Source organism: Cordyceps javanica, chromosome 1 (assembly GCF_051103115.1).
Source record: "Cordyceps javanica chromosome 1, complete sequence".
NCBI classification, from domain to species: Eukaryota; Fungi; Ascomycota; class Sordariomycetes; order Hypocreales; family Cordycipitaceae; genus Cordyceps; species Cordyceps javanica.
Genome location: NC_139295.1, coordinates 3,112,662 through 3,127,835, shown reverse-complemented (window position 1 = coordinate 3,127,835; position 15,174 = coordinate 3,112,662). Strand labels below are relative to the sequence as shown.

The 15,174-nt window shown below is 52.9% G+C and overlaps 4 protein-coding genes across 4 annotated transcripts; all 4 read right to left on the bottom strand.

Moving 5' to 3' along the window:
- Positions 1 to 269: 269 nt before the first annotated feature.
- V2A60_000940 (SET and MYND domain-containing protein) lies at positions 270 to 2,013 on the bottom strand (the record flags this gene model as incomplete). The annotated part of the gene is made up of 3 exons (XM_083252306.1): positions 270 to 1,177; positions 1,227 to 1,416; positions 1,507 to 2,013. 3 exons carry the CDS (start codon positions 2,011 to 2,013, stop codon positions 270 to 272), a joined length of 1,605 nt encoding a protein of 534 aa, XP_083108432.1.
- Positions 2,014 to 2,225: 212 nt separating this feature from the next.
- Positions 2,226 to 3,476, bottom strand: V2A60_000939 (uncharacterized protein; the record flags this gene model as incomplete). The annotated part of the gene is made up of 1 exon (XM_083252305.1): positions 2,226 to 3,476. The coding sequence occupies one exon, from the start codon at positions 3,474 to 3,476 to the stop codon at positions 2,226 to 2,228; it is 1,251 nt and encodes a 416-aa protein (XP_083108431.1).
- Positions 3,477 to 8,794: 5,318 nt separating this feature from the next.
- Positions 8,795 to 9,943, bottom strand: V2A60_000938 (uncharacterized protein; the record flags this gene model as incomplete). Its single annotated transcript, XM_083252304.1, has 1 exon — positions 8,795 to 9,943. The coding sequence occupies one exon, from the start codon at positions 9,941 to 9,943 to the stop codon at positions 8,795 to 8,797; it is 1,149 nt and encodes a 382-aa protein (XP_083108430.1).
- A 2,162-nt stretch (positions 9,944 to 12,105) lies between these two features.
- Positions 12,106 to 12,942, bottom strand: V2A60_000937 (uncharacterized protein; the record flags this gene model as incomplete). Its single annotated transcript, XM_083252303.1, has 3 exons — positions 12,106 to 12,554; positions 12,603 to 12,667; positions 12,725 to 12,942. 3 exons carry the CDS (start codon positions 12,940 to 12,942, stop codon positions 12,106 to 12,108), a joined length of 732 nt encoding a protein of 243 aa, XP_083108429.1.
- Between the last annotated feature and the right edge of the window lie 2,232 nt (positions 12,943 to 15,174).

The following is a 15,174-nucleotide window of genomic DNA, read 5'->3' as shown; positions in this document are numbered from 1 at the left end:
CAAGATGTAAATTTGGGTTGTGTTGATGTATGGAGATCACAAGAAAGACGGAAAAAGTCAAGCTATCTATGGATCAGTTTATTCGATCGGCCCCACTCCGCATTGCACTCGAAGCCTACTAAGTAATAATAAATCTGGTAATGCACAGTTAGTTGCCATACTACGTTTACAAATTAAAATTTTCCCAATAGAATGTATACAAAGTTTGCTTCCGAATTTGTCATCGCAATGAATAGTCATGTTGCATTATGATATTTCGTTAGTCAGATTTACAGCCCAAATTCTTCCTTGAGCACGTCTCGGCCCAAGTCCGCGAGTATATCCACCTGCTGTCCAACACCATACTCGAAAAATGCCTGCGCTCTATCACTCTTGGGGTCTTTGCGCCATAATCCGATCAAGCTCAGCTCCTGGTCTCGGCCCTTGAGCTCCACGATGCCCGCCATGACCTCGCGCGCCTGCTGCGCCAGCTCCCACTCCGCAAGGTGCGGCGGCGGCGCCGTGTCGAGCACCATGAACAGCAGCATCTGCGTCAGGGACACCTGGTCAATGTCGCGCAGGGCGTCGCGCAGCCGCCGGCCGACGTCGGCCGACTCCATGGCCCGCGCGGGAATCTGCACCGCCCGCCCCCCTTGCTGCTGTTCCGCCAGCGCCGTGTCGGCGGCCGTGTTGGAGAGCAGCTTGGCCATCATGAAGACGTTCTTGGCGCGCACGGGGTGGAACGGCGCGGGGAAGCGGTAGGGGTCGCAGTCGCGCGCGACGAGGGCCGCCACGGCCAGCGCCGACGCGTAGTCCTGCTTCTCGGCGTAGTAGATGGCGAGCTCCGTGAGGGTCTGCGGCAGCGGCGTCACGGCCCAGAGCTCCGCGTCGACGAGGCTCTTGCAGTCGGACAGTTGCTTCGATAGGACGGGCCACCGGTCGGAGAGCTCGGTGAGCATGGGCCGAAAGTGAAGCTGCGCGGCTGCGCGGGCTGTCGCCTGCTTCTCGGGCGTGCTGACCGCCGGGTGCGTCTGCAGCTTGGTGCCGTCTCCGAGAATGCTGTCGTCGTTGAGCGCAAAATCGCGGTAGTGCGCGCTGGCCTGGTAGACGCATAAATCTTGTGCGCATCGCCTACAGTGGCATTCAAAATTATACGGTGCGAGCGCGGCCTTGCGCCTGCCAAGTGAGCTCGTGCAGTCTGGAATTGTGTTGGTAGTCATTTCACGGGGAGGAGATGCAGGACATACCTGTATACGAAATCTCAATCTCATCACCGCTTTGTATGCGATACTCGGCTCGTAATACGGCAGTTCTACCTACAAATTGAACAAAGGCGTTGGGGATGCAGGAATGGTTGGCCATGGCCAGCGTGGGCTCGAGGAAGATGCCTACATGCCCCAGATCGGCGTCAAATCTGTGAAATGCATTTGTTTGAAGCTGTGAAGAGATTAGAATGCTTGAACTCCTCTTAGTTTGAGAAATAAATAAATAAATCACCTTGCATAAAATATCGACAGCTTGGCGTACTGAGTCCTCACTCGTCTCCCGGCCAGCAAACGCGCAGCCTCCCATCGCCATCATCTCCATGTCCGCCCACCCGGGCTCCCGCCTTCTCTGCGCGGCATGTCCCTCCAGTCTCTCCATTCCCTCCCACAGGTCCTCCTGCTGCCCGTGGCTCAGCAGGACCTTGACGAGCGCGCGCACCGGCGTAGGGATCTCGCGCCTCTTCTTGGACGACTTGACGGCATGCAACAGCGCCGCGCACTCGAGGTTGTGCCCACCCGCCGACCATGCGGCCGTCTGACAGCGCGCATCGCAGTAATAGGCCGCACGGCATCGCGAGCACGGCCGCGGAGTGCCGGCGCGCATGCAGTAAGAGCAGACGGTCGTGAGGTGTGAGCGGGAGGGCAGGAGGAGCAGCGGCGTGAAGACGGCAATGACATCACCGGCGGCGACCGTCTTGGTGATATGCAGGGCGCGGCCCTTGGTCTTGTGAGGTTTGATAGCGACGCCGTCGCGAACATCAGGCGCCATTTTTGATGGACTGTGTGAAAAGATGACGCTGTCTGGAGTGTTGCTACCGTAAAACCTTCACATGAGGTATGAAATCTCTGGTGCTAGGAGCTCCACCAAGCTGCCACTCACTGTCTAAGAGCCTGTTCTACAAGATGCCGCCGCCTCGCGCCAATACCAAGGTTCTGACCTTAATTTTACATTTCTAACTATATGGGTATATTTATTGTACACTACAGCTCCACATGATGAGACGGCGCCGGATTACCCTTTCGCGCCGCCGCCAGCCGCGCCTGAAGATCTCTGCTCCAGTGGCCTTTGTCGCCCTTGTTCGCCCTGGCGATGCGAGCAACATGGTAGTCCCAGCAGCCTTCAGGCGTCTGCCAACCTGCCTTCTCGCACTGCTCGTCCGTCAGCTTGGGAGCGATGGGCCACTGGCCTGTGACGGCACCCATGTCTTGGTCGAGAAAGTTATCCACGGCGAACAGACCAGCCTTACGCTGCGCCGTCGCCCATTCCTTCTCCTCGCGGGCCAGGACGCGGGCCAGCTCTCCCATGAGGTCGGAACGCAAAAAGTCGGCGCGGATGACGGGATCCTTGATGAGTCCACCGACCGCGGCCACCCTGGCCTTCATCAGGTTTGCCGCAGCGGTGTGCTCCGCGTTGTCCTTGACGGGACGCGGCCCAATGCTCCGGAAGAGTTCGCTCGACAGAGGCGCCATGCCTTGAGGACAGTGGTGCTTCAAGATCCCAGGCCACTGCTTGCTGACTTCGGCCAGCGCAGTCGGGTTGTTCTGTAAGCTGGCGGCGAGGATGGCAGCCGCCTGCTGGTCTCTTGGCGGGAGACTCTCCGCACCTTGAGCCTTGGGGAAGGGTTCTTGTATCATGTGGCAAACGAGAGACTTGACAACGTCAGGGTCCTCTGCAATTTTGAGGCCGTAGTACATGTCGTGTGCCAATTCTTCCAGGCCTTCGAGCGAGGCATCGAAGCTTGGGTCATGCTCGCCTCTTTCGGCTTTGAGGAGCTTCATGGCATCGACAAACGCCTTGGCTTCGTGTTGAGGGGCCTTGATCTTGCCCGCCGACTCATAGACAGGGGCGCCTTCGGGAGCGACGGGGTCATCCCGAGCTTCGGGTTCGACCACTACTATGTCCTGCTCCACAGGCAAGCCCTCGAGTGAGGCGTCGACTTCATCCGGAACGTTAATCTTGGCCTCCTTTTCCCCCGTGTTCATGTTGAGGCGCACGTGGAGACCGTGGGGGAGCTCCTGGTCGTCATGGACTTTTCGGAACTCTTCCGTGGCTTCAAAGACGCGTGGGTAACAGTCCGCGAGGTCACTCGTATGACATATCAAGTCTGGTTTTGAGTTTTCTTTTGCGCCGGGAGAAGTTGCCAAAACAGGCGTAGAGAGGGCCAAGAAGGCTGTGCTCAAGAGGAGGGCGAGTGATGTGGGCAGCCGCAGCTGTCGTGATTGTGATGGCATTGCAGAGGATGGCTGGTATAAAGCCACTGGGGGAATGAGGGGAACGAGATGGAGCAGTCAATACGAAGATGAAAAGCCGAACAGACCGGAGAGAGGATCGATTCTGATTTATAATTTCCAAAAGCGTTCCCGTCGACTAAGTATGACTCTTTCTGCCGAAAGGACAGGTTGTAAGCTTGATATGTATGTGTGTAGAATATCTTGGAAGCCAGCGCAATACCACTTGCATGGCAGTTTCTGATTGGCTGGAACTGCTTAGTCATATCAAACGCCTTCCAGGGAGGCCCTTAGCGTGACTCTAAACGGACGCTGAAAGAACCAAACAACTTGTCCATTTCACTGCACACGATAATTACGAAGCATCACGAAGATGATAATGCATTTGACGTTCGTGAGGCGGTAAAAAGGCCTGCATTGGCCTATCCATGAGTCGCATTGGCGACCTAAACCTGATATTAGCTGTTCCCTCGTGAAACCCACCACGGGGGTCTGAGAGATGCAGCGACGGCGAGATGCCGCGCTCTCCAGTCTGACTGCAGGGTAATATCCTTCTTGCCAAGTGGTGTCAATCCCAAAAGAATTGGTGCTTGTAAATCCAAGGGAACGACCTTCCATACCCTGCATTCCTAGCCAGCTACGCAGTAGGCAGACGCTGAGCACACCACAACAAGCATGGGAAATCACCCTTGCCTTCCACACCAGAGAATGGACGTGAGGCTTTAGCCGTAGAAACCCGCTACTCTCCTATGCCAGCCGCAGTAATGTGAATTATCACAGGCACGAGTCCGTTGCGGACGTTAAAAGTCGGGCGAGGCTGGCGGTAACTGCGCGCTCGGAGCTGGCCGGGCATGTTAAACAGGGTTCAGAAGACAATGAGCGAGTAATTGATCCGTATCCCGAATTTTAAGCTCAAAATGGTTCAGTCAGAGTAAAAAAAACAGTCATCTAGACCCCAGACGTGCGCAAATGCCATCGTTGAGTGAGGCTGGTGCAACCAACACTGGGGGCTTGAACGCCAACATTCCAGTCGCTGTCACCCATCTACCCGCCACAACCAGGTATATTGCAGCAGCCCAGCCAGCGTGATGTCGAGAAAAATATCACAGGAGGCTGGCAGGACGTAATTGAACGGGAAAATTTTGCTCGTGCGGGAGAGGATGTGGCATCACAGTTTCTATAAAGACCCTCGTCTTCTCTCTACAAGTCAGTTGCTCTTAACATCAACCACAACACAACCACAACACCAACAACTCTTCAGTCAAAGCAACAACCAACGAAGAAAAAGAACGCCACAAGACGTCGGGAATCCCTTCACATCTCTGCATGGTCTCCCTTTTTTTACTTCTGACTTTGCTTCTCTGCTTGTGAAAGATAAAAAGACATCGCCAATGACTTTGCTTTCTTCCTTTTTTGGACTCCTGTTCTTGACGCTGGCCGTCACTAGCATTCAGGCAATGCCGTTGAGCAGTCACCCATCGAGCCATATTGTCATGCATCAGCTGAGACGCGGCCGCGCCATGTCCAGACTGTCGGCGGCAAACCACCACTGAAGCCTACGGATGCAGCGCATCGTTGGGCTGGAAAAAAAATCGAAAGAAATCGAAACGAGACAAAACTCGGAAAAAGATGGCAAAAAGACAACATGGAACACTCTTTTTTTTTTTGACGAATAATGAAACCGCTTTTGAAGCCTGCTGATGCAGCGCATCGCACGGCTGAAAAAGGAAGACGAAACAAGAAAACGAAACAACGAAACAACGAAAAAAGACAAAACTCTGAAAAAAGACACGAAAAAGATAACATGGAACACTCATTTTATTGACGAATAATGAAACAACTATTGAAGCTTACTGATGCAGCGCATCGCTGGGCTTAAAGAGAAACCGAAACAAGAAATCGAAACAAATCGAAACAAGACAAAACTCGGAAAAAGACAACATAGAACACTCATTTCTTGACGAATAATGAAACAACTATTGAAGCCTACTGATGCAGCGCATCGCTCGGCTGAAGAAAGAAGACGAAACAAGACAAAACTCGGAAAAAGACAGAAAAAGACAACATGGAACATTCATTCTTCGACCAACAATGGCTGCCTGGTGCAGAAATTCTCCCCCTCCAAAGGTGCTGAGCACCGCCATCAAAAGATCAATCGAGGCCAAGGACCCCGATACGTCAAACACGACGACGCTCCTTCACAGCCGACAAAGGCTACGAATCGCAAACCGCAAGACGGTGCCGGTCACTGGCTATCATCTCTCTCTCTCTCCGAATACATGTATGCGCCCGGTTGCGCAAATAAAGTGGAAAGACCACTTGACGACTTACAGACCTTGCTTTGGTCCTACCACGCCTCCCGATGTCCGGCACATCGGCACACATGCCGCGCCGCACAGGGTTGCACTCCAATCATTGACACTTGCGCGATGGTGTCTTTTTTTTTTTTTTTTTAACAACCATCAGCCTTGATACATTTTGCTGCCTGGTGCACTGCATATATTCTCTCGATAAGTTTACGGCAGGACGGCAGCCCGGCGCGCCGAAACCTGCCTACTTCTCTACGCTGGTCGTCCGTCTCCCACAGTCCTTACCGCCCACCTACACAGCACATCGCGGGCATGCATCAGCTCGTCGCTCACTGAAGCTTTTATATTCACTCCTTTCACATATCTTCATGACAAAATATGTTTCATTTCCCTGACGCTACATTCCTTCTCTCTCACACACTCCTTCTCTTTCTCTCTCTCTTGTTGTGAAGCTCACCTACCATGTTTTGTTTCACGCTCCTTTCAGGACTTTGCTCCACAAGACTTTTATCACGCGCTCTTTTGATGAAGACCTATATTTTCCTTTCCGTCACACAGGTTAAGTATCCCATTTCATACACTCGCTCTTGATTGGCTGGCCAATTGAAATATGGGACTGTTACTTATGGTGCTGGATGTCTGGCGTTGGCGGCCTTTTTTGTCCTTGCTATCAATATTTTGAGCTTGCTTGTTATTGTTATTTCTTTGCGTCTTGACGTCTTTGACTCAGCTTTCATATTTTGGATTTTAGTTTTCCATGTTCTTTTCCATGTGCCGCTGCTTTCCTTCTTTCTTAGTTTCGCGTTCTGGCGCTTCATGTGTCATCCTAATTTACGATTGGTATTGAGTAATAATGAATCCTTATTTTCTAAAAGAGATCTTCCGTTGGGAAATGACATCACAATGATTTTCCATTAGACGCAGTGGAATCAAAGAGGAAATTACTGTGGCTTGACCAGGGCTCCTCGACTGGGGAAAATTGGTGTTTGAAACAACGTGCTTATTTCATAATATACGCGTGACTGGCATGAAGCTCTTGACCAAAAAAGAAAGTTAGAGAAGAAGAAGAAAAAAATACAACACAATAAGAAAATATTCGAAAGCCATCCCTCCTTGAAACAATGAAGCGGTTATCACGGCATAGTTCCATATTGATATGAATTAGACGTTACCCCCTTTCCTTTACCGGCGGCGGGCGCACAAGGGGTAAAGACCTCCTGGTGCGCCTACACACCACAGGAAGCCGCTTGAGCGCGGCCGGGTTTTTTTTTTTTGGGCTTTATTGCCGGCTCTCAAGGCCATCTCTACTGATGCTGTGTATTGTATTGGCATGTTGACAGTGCTGTCCGCCCATGTCTCGCGCCAAGATCGGCCCTGGTACAACAACAATTCGCATTCTGTGAAAGTCGAGACACTCTCAACGGGACGATCCATGCAGCTGAATCCTTTGACATGCTCGGAATGAAGTTGTACTGAATGTTTACACTCGCGTGAGCTCTACTCCGTTATTATGAATGCGTGCTCGTAGCCGGCACTGCGTCCGATCAACACAGTTAAAAATGTCTTGGCATTTTTAGAGGACCGTAATAAGACACTGATGAACAGTGGCAGCTTCACCAATGCCGATTACGAACGCTTGTGGACATGCGAGCATCATAACATCAGTGCAAACCTCGCCGTTGAGGGAGAGCGGCTTGAACACCGGGGAGATGCCAATAAATCATTTCAAAATTCTAGAGATAAAATTCCAGGGGCTGAGAATGTTTGCCCGGCCGCCGGCCTCCAATGGCCCCTTTTCTACGCATACGACGGTCCTTGATCCTGGATGCTGCTCTTGTATATTGGCCACCCTCTATTCTCCACAAGGCGTATTCGACGATGCCCTGCCACGCCTGCTACATAGCGTCGCTGTGCTACTTATAGCAGCTCACCGTTATTGGCGGAGGAGTATCGGCGAATATTCGTACACGAAAATCTTTCTGGTTGGTGAATTCTGCTGGGTCAGCAGCAGCTCATTACTTATCAGTACTGGGTAATGGGGCAGGCAGTCTGACGAGATGCAGAGCCGCATTGATTAGGTGGCCGCACACGGCCCGATACCCCCAGCAGTCTTGATACGTTGCATTTTATTGGTTTTCTCTCACGTACTATTAGCTTTCAGTCGATGACGTGACTTTTAATGTATCTTCAAGCCGGTCATAAAGGGCGGGGAGGGAGCGGCTTTGCCATTTCTCCAGATGAGGTTCAAGTGACACATTTCCGAGTTGGTCTGCGACAAGTGAGCCCGTCGATTGCGCAAAGGAGCACATGGCACCCAAAAAAAGAATTCCAGGTGAAAACAAGGTGGCTGGAGAGGCCAAGGGGCAAACACGCAAATACTTGGCACTATTTCGGAAGAGCCATCTTGGCTACTCATACAGCCGCGCGCACTGCATGGGCCCAGCGGTTTGCACCGCCGTGCAGAGAGCTGATGGCTGGGTGTCGACCCTCAATTCAGGTCACGATGACCGACCCTAAAAAATAAAAGTTTTCATCGCACAGGCCCCTGTGCTCGTGACATCCGTATATATAGAATCGACCTGACGTAAATCCTCCACAGTGAGACATTGGCGCCGTGTGATTCGTGATCGCGTCGCGCAGTTTGGCGAACCACGCCTCCAGCCTCCCCGCGGCATGCAAGGGAAGCCCAATACAGCTTTTTTACAGGCCCACAGTCTCGCATCGCGACTCAGCCGATGTTGATATTCTTCATGCTTAATATGGGGCATTTTACAATGGTTCTGTGTCACAGCTTATTTCTTTTTGTTTGTTTTTGTTTTTTGAAAGTGGAAATCATGTAAATTTTCATTGCAAAGGCTATGCACCCAGCGGGCTGCTGTGCCGGTCAATATAAGGGCTAAAAGAGTGAAGAGAAGAGAAGTGAAGAGAAGTGAAGAGAAGAGGAATGAGACCACCGAAAAAAACACCACGCGATGCAACCCGTAGACGGCTATGTCGGCATAAAGAAAGCGCTTACAGGTGGCAGCTACCGGCACCGTCGGCCCAGCCAACCAGGCGGTTCGCAATGTCACTGGAGTAGCAGTGAGTTGCAATGCCCTTGCCAAGATCGCCGCTGGCGTCAATGGAACCCGAGTTGTACATGCGGGCTGCCTTGTAGAAAGAGGAGGCATCGTTGCCGCCAGCCTTGGCGAGGAGCTGCTTGAGGCCATCACCAGAGGAGGTGCCGTTGACACCATCCTCAATCATGGCCTGAATCTTCTCCTTGGGGCAGGGGTTGACGTTGAAGCACGAATTGGCACCGTTATGGGACTGCATAAGGCCGGGGTTTGTGACGCCGTAGCTGGTGGTAGGAGCACGAACGCAGCCGTTGGATTCCTGCATGACGACGGCAAGGATGAAGCGCGCATCGACGCCAGATGACTTGGAGACGGTCTCGATGGCGGACTTGAGATCAGCGATCTCTTCGGGCGAGTTGTTGGCCTGATTAAAGCTAGTGCAAGACTTGGGAATGATATTCTTCACGTTGGCCTCCCACATTGAGGCGAAGCTAGCCCACTGTGTCTCTTGGGGCCAGCCAGCAGCGGCGTCGCCCTTGCCGAGGAAGGTTTTCAAGTAGCTCTTTCCGGCGCCAATGTCGATGCCGCCGGAGCCAGAACCGGCGCCAGAGGAGGGCGTCGCTGATGGGGCATCCGAGCCAGGAAGGGTGACGGTGGGAATCTCCTTGAAAATGCCACCATTGGAAGGAGAAGGGGCAGCACTCTGAGAAGCAGGAGGCGGCGGCGGTGCCTGAGAGGTCGGCTGCGGCGAAGCTGGCGCGGGGACTTGAGCAGAAGTAGGAGCCGGGGGAGCAGCTTTAGACGTAGACGGAGCCGGTGCTTGGGAGGGAGGAGCGGGAGCGGGAGCGCCTTGAGAAGGCTGAGCTGGAGCGTCGCCGTCGAGGGAAGTAATCGTGCAGTCGCTTCCGGAGCAGACGCACTGGGTACCCTTGGAGACGTTCATGAAGATGGCGGTGCTGTCAAGGTTGCAGATAGCGAACTGCGACTGACCCTGGCAAACCAGGTGGCCAGGTTGACAGTTGCGGACATAGATGCTCTTGAGGGCGGGATAGGCCGAGATGCCGCTGACAAGGCTGAAAAGAGCCAACGAGGTAGACGTCTTCATCTTGAGGAAGAAGGATGTACACGTGTGGAAAGTGAAGGTCGGGGCCGCACAGCGGTTATTTAAGAATTGACAGTTGGTCTGGTGCCTGGGGTGACGTAGAAAGGATAGTAGCGTGTCGAAAGGTATCGACTGATCAACGTTGTGTGTGTGGTGCGTGTGAAACACAATAGCAAGCTTAGGATCGAAGAGAGAGGCGACCTGCGCAAGCAATGATAGTCCGTAAGAAGGAACGTAGTTGTGAATAGAAGGAGTGAATAGAGGTTCTTAGACCGGGCACCAGGACCGTCTGCGAGGAAAAGAGAATGAGTTGTTCTGAAGTGGATGAAGAGATAGAGAGACAACAAGACGAACATTGAGGCGGGAAGCCGCAAGATAAATACACCTCAGGGCCTGGTCACCTCGAGGCAGATTCTGCGGACGACCCCTCCATGGGTCGTCCACCTGCTCGCAAGCCCTCCACCTTATCGTCATCTTGCCCTCTGCAATACCCCTGACGGTGAAACTCTCTGTTGAACCCCATCTGCGAGGGCTCCCTTAGCTCCTCATGCAGGGCCACATTCCTAGGGGCGCCCGCTGCGCTCTGGCCAATCGTGACCACGAATCGGGCATTCCGCAAGCAATGGCATCCCGATTAAAGGCTAGCGTCCAGGGGGGGGCCAGCGCCCGTCCATTGACTCCCCTGAGTGATCCGTTCTTTTTTGTCAACTCTGGCCCATGGTGGACCAAGCCCAGGGGGGATCTGGCGGTTGCCGCCGGCCAATGGCGCTGCAACGTTCGACTGCCTCAGTGTTTCAGCTAAAAGCGACAGGAAGAAAAAAAAGCATGGACCGGGGCGCCTTTGCCACCGAGACAGGGTAAAGGCAGTGAGGCTGCAAGGGAACCTGATGCTGGTCTTTTTCCTCGGTTTTTCATTCATGTCGCCCTCCTTGCCTCCTTGCCTCCTTCCTCAATGTGACTGAAGTGCGGAGGCAGCTTCATTCGAATGGAGTGAAACTGACACGAGCTTGTTGGCAAAGCATTGTGCGAACATCACGAGCAGAGGCGTGGTGGCTGTCATCCTTTGTCCCTGACACCGTTTCGGTGTAGTCCTCACTCAATAGGCGCTACTCATCCCTACTGCACATGGTTTGGACGGACAACAACTTATCGCGCAAGCTGGGACTGGCAGTGGAGAACCTTGACGCTTTTCTGGACCGAAACGAAGGCCGTGTTTCTTTTCCTTAGAAGTTTGCTTACCATGCATGTAGCAGTTTGTCCGGCAGCGTCGATCTGCCGGAATCATGTGCCCTGTGAACCCCATCCAAAGGCGTCTCCTTGTGCCGTGCTGAGAGTAACTTGAGCCGATTGCATGACGTACATGTAACTTTTTTGCCAGGCCGTAATCGCCGCGTGCCAGCTAGAATCGCCAAACCAGTAAGTAGGACTTGGTTATGGAAAAGCCGCTTGTGAACAATTGCGACCAGGAATGGAGGCGCAGCGAGGTTCTGTCATGGCTGGTTGAGCCGTGGCGTTGCTGACAATCTATTTGTAGTCTCGAGCGCGCCAAGCAAGGCATCATGCGATAGCTTTATCCAGCCAACGCCGACGGCGCAGCTGTTGGGCACCACTGCGGCTGCGGCTCCAACTGTCTGTCGCTGGCGAGGAATGTTGCCAAACGCTAAAGGGTGGGTGCCGATGATGCACCACGCCGGTCAGCTGCGTTGCGTTGAATCATGCCGTCGACCATTACCGCTACTTTCTTTTCTCTTCATCGCAACATGCCTGATGGTGATCCGACGCGGGGTATAATGGCAATCGACGAGTGTCGATGGATACGGTAGATGTGTTTCGAACATGCACAAACGCATACACCCCCGCCGCCCCGCCATGCCGAAACATACTGAGTAGATATTCGTCGGCAAGGACCCTGCGAGTCTTATGTGCGAGCGCAATGCATTCGTTCCGACTCTCTATGCACCACTGATTATCGGGCAGCAACTGGTGATGATCAAATATGAATTACAATATGACTTTTATTATCCAGATGCAGATGCAGTGGCCAACTTATGTGGCTGTTGCCTCCGACTTGCAATGTTCTCAAGGTAAAGGAAAAGCATGCCAAGCATGGCAATGGGTATAATGCTGAAAAAAAAAAATCAAGGTCCCAGTTCCGTCGTATTCTGTCAGGATGCATTTCTACTCTCAAATTTTCTCGATGTGCTGTAATCCATCGTTCTGTTGACTGGCGACAGCTCCATACCACCCGCAGCCCGCTCAAGATCGGCATCTGTGTTGCCCGTCTCATTTGCATGCTCGACTCTGGGCGCGACACAGCTTGCAATCACTTGTGAGCTGTCTGACTTGTCTCGTGTGTGGTAAGGGTTCAGCGTATCTTGCGAGGTCCCGGGCGTGTTGAGAACCCCGCCGCCGAGCTCACTCCGTCGACGGTTGACTGGCTGCGAGGGCCGTCGCAACTGATTCTGTGCGTCTTCGCTGGCTGCCGAGGCGTAGTCCGTAAACCCAATATTGAGGCCCAGAGACCGTGCCAACGGCCGTAGAGTAGAACAGCTGGCTGCGGTAAGCGCCAGTCCCATCTCGATGGTAGACCAGATGGCAATATCCGTCGTCGCCCCTGCGCTCGGTTAGCTCTGGAAATACTGACGAAAGAAACATCTCTCACATAGAAAATCGGCATCGTAAAATGTATGAAGATAGGCTACGCGCACGAAAACAGCAACGCTCGCTCTAGGATCGATGCAGCGTTAGCAACTGGCAGCCTGTAACAGCGATGAAACAACTCACACGCAGCCCAATCCCATCAAGAAAATCAGCACCAATCTGATATCGCTCCGTATCTGAAGATGCCAAATGATGAAGGCTGGCAGGAGCGCAAAAATCAGGTCCGTTGCGACGCTCACGGCGCTATAGAGGTAAGCTAAGGAGACGTAGCTGTGAATGGAGATGCAGTGGCCAGGGATAGCATCATTCCAGTAATGCGCAACAGGATGGCACTGGAACATTGTTACGAAAAAATACGCAACTCCGGCGACGACAACACAGAGCGAGGTGAAATAGATAATCCACTTGTGCTGTGGGATGCAGACTATGCGTAGCAAAAGCCAACCAAATGATAGTTTTGCCGTCATCATTGTTAATCCGAAAAAGATGTAGCAAAGGAACCAGAACTAGCACTCGTCAGTTTTTACTAGTTCGTCCAAGCATACAAGTCTAGCACTCACTCTTTTCGCAATCACGTAGTTCTCGGGAGTCAAGTCGTCGCGGTGTTGTCCTGTCCCATAATGGACTCCGGCATTCGAGCAAATCACGTAACCCAAAAAGAATGTCTGTCCAAGTGTTAACAGACGGGTCAACTTGGTCAACTTGGCCAACCGGCCGCCAGAATCCAGACGTACACAAGACAGGGCCATGAGCCAATCATCAAGCCCGAAACATTTGGAAATGCATGCGCGGGTATAACATCGTAACAAGACTGCGCAAGATGCCAAGACGAAGAAAGCAATATTGACCCCCAGCAACTCGTTGCCGCGGCTAGCGGCCATTGTGCTGGATGTCGCGTAGACAGGCGGGCGAAGTCGGGGGTGTGAGGCGGGCGGCGCAGTGATTTACATGATTCGGCGAGGGCGAGCGCGAGGAAATGTTTGCGAACAGAACTCCGATCGAAGGACGCACGTAACTCTGATATATCGAGGAGAACAACAATGGTTGAGAGGCTAAGTCGCAAAAATCAGACTTGACACAGGAAATGAACCGGAGTCAAACGGCTCCACGTGATTGGGGGAGAGTTGTTGCCGGCACTGGCGCGCATTGTCTCCCCCCAACTAAAACAAGCTCTGTGCCTTTGCCGGGAGATTTCCAAGGCCAACAGTCGAATGGATCAACACTATTGGGATGGGTAGCTACTGAATAAGCGTCTTAGCCCACTTCAGGGGTTGGCCTAGTGGCAGCGGTGAACAAGGGTCTTCCCTGTGAACGGCAGTTCGACATCGCGATTTTCCGGAGGGGGCAAACCTATGTGTGGGCAAGTTTCCAGCAGAATCAACTTGGTCCCCGCCTGCGTGGAACTATGGGAAGCAACCCAGAGGGGAAAACAGGTCGTTCTATGTGCTGCCGCCAACTTCTTGCTCGGCAGTCTCAGACACGTAGCGTTTACAACAACAGCGCATTTCCCAATCAACAGAAAGCAGGCCAGGAGCTAAGACATGACTCGTTCCCCCAAGGCTATTTGACATTAGCCTATTTGCCAACGGTAACCGACCCTCTTCCCGGGCCGGAACCTACTGACCAAAGTGGCAACAATTTGTGATTTTCCGTCGATCCTCCATCTTGAAGCGAGACCAACCAAGAGCTCCAACGGCGTGGTAACGTGGGTCGTCACTACCATTGGTAACGAGTAAGGTGTCCGCATTGGGAGTTGCATCGGTGAATAATACAGTGTCAATGCACAGCCAGAGTACTTGGCAACTTGGTCCGTCCACGGAACGAAGCGGCCAAGCTTCAGGCATTGCCGGGGGCCCGAGTTGACAGACTGACAGATTAACTCCCGCCCGGCCGTTTCTGGCTTTCGAGGCCCGCTCGGACCTCGCGCCGTCTGTCCATGACATGTCACCCTGTCTTCGAGAGCTAGAGAACTATCAATGGCATGTCAATACGCAGCCAAAAGATCGTACGTTGGCGAACAGACCACCGAGATTCCGTTCATCCACCAATATGCCCCAAGCACTTGTCTCGTCCGGACTCGGCTGTGGATAGGATGTGTGTCAGGGGTTTGTTGCTATTGAGTCCGAAGTACGGATAGTCTCAACGGCTTTTATTCTGAGCCATCGAATCGATCTTGATTCCTCGGCTAAGGCAAACAACGTGCAGAAAATGATCGCGTAAGCCTGAAGCGCACCCATACTCAATAACTCATCATCACAAATGTGGCAGCGGACATTCAGCCGCGGATCCTCCATCGCTGTTATGACCAGAGCCAGCTGTTCAGGGGTGCCTCGGCTGTGCTCTCGCTGTGTGTTGAGATTAGTGGCGTTAGGCTGACAGCGCGCGAGGCCGCCGCCTCACTATTCATGTCTCGGCGGCCTCGGGAACAGCACGCGAGGAGATGCCTCTTGGATCACTTCCCAAATTCATTCTCTGTCTCAACTCGGGCGTCTGGGGGGCTATCCACGCCAAGCGACCGCAAGTATAGTCCAGTCCCATTTTCTTCACTGCGTTACGGCCGAGTCCCCTCCCAG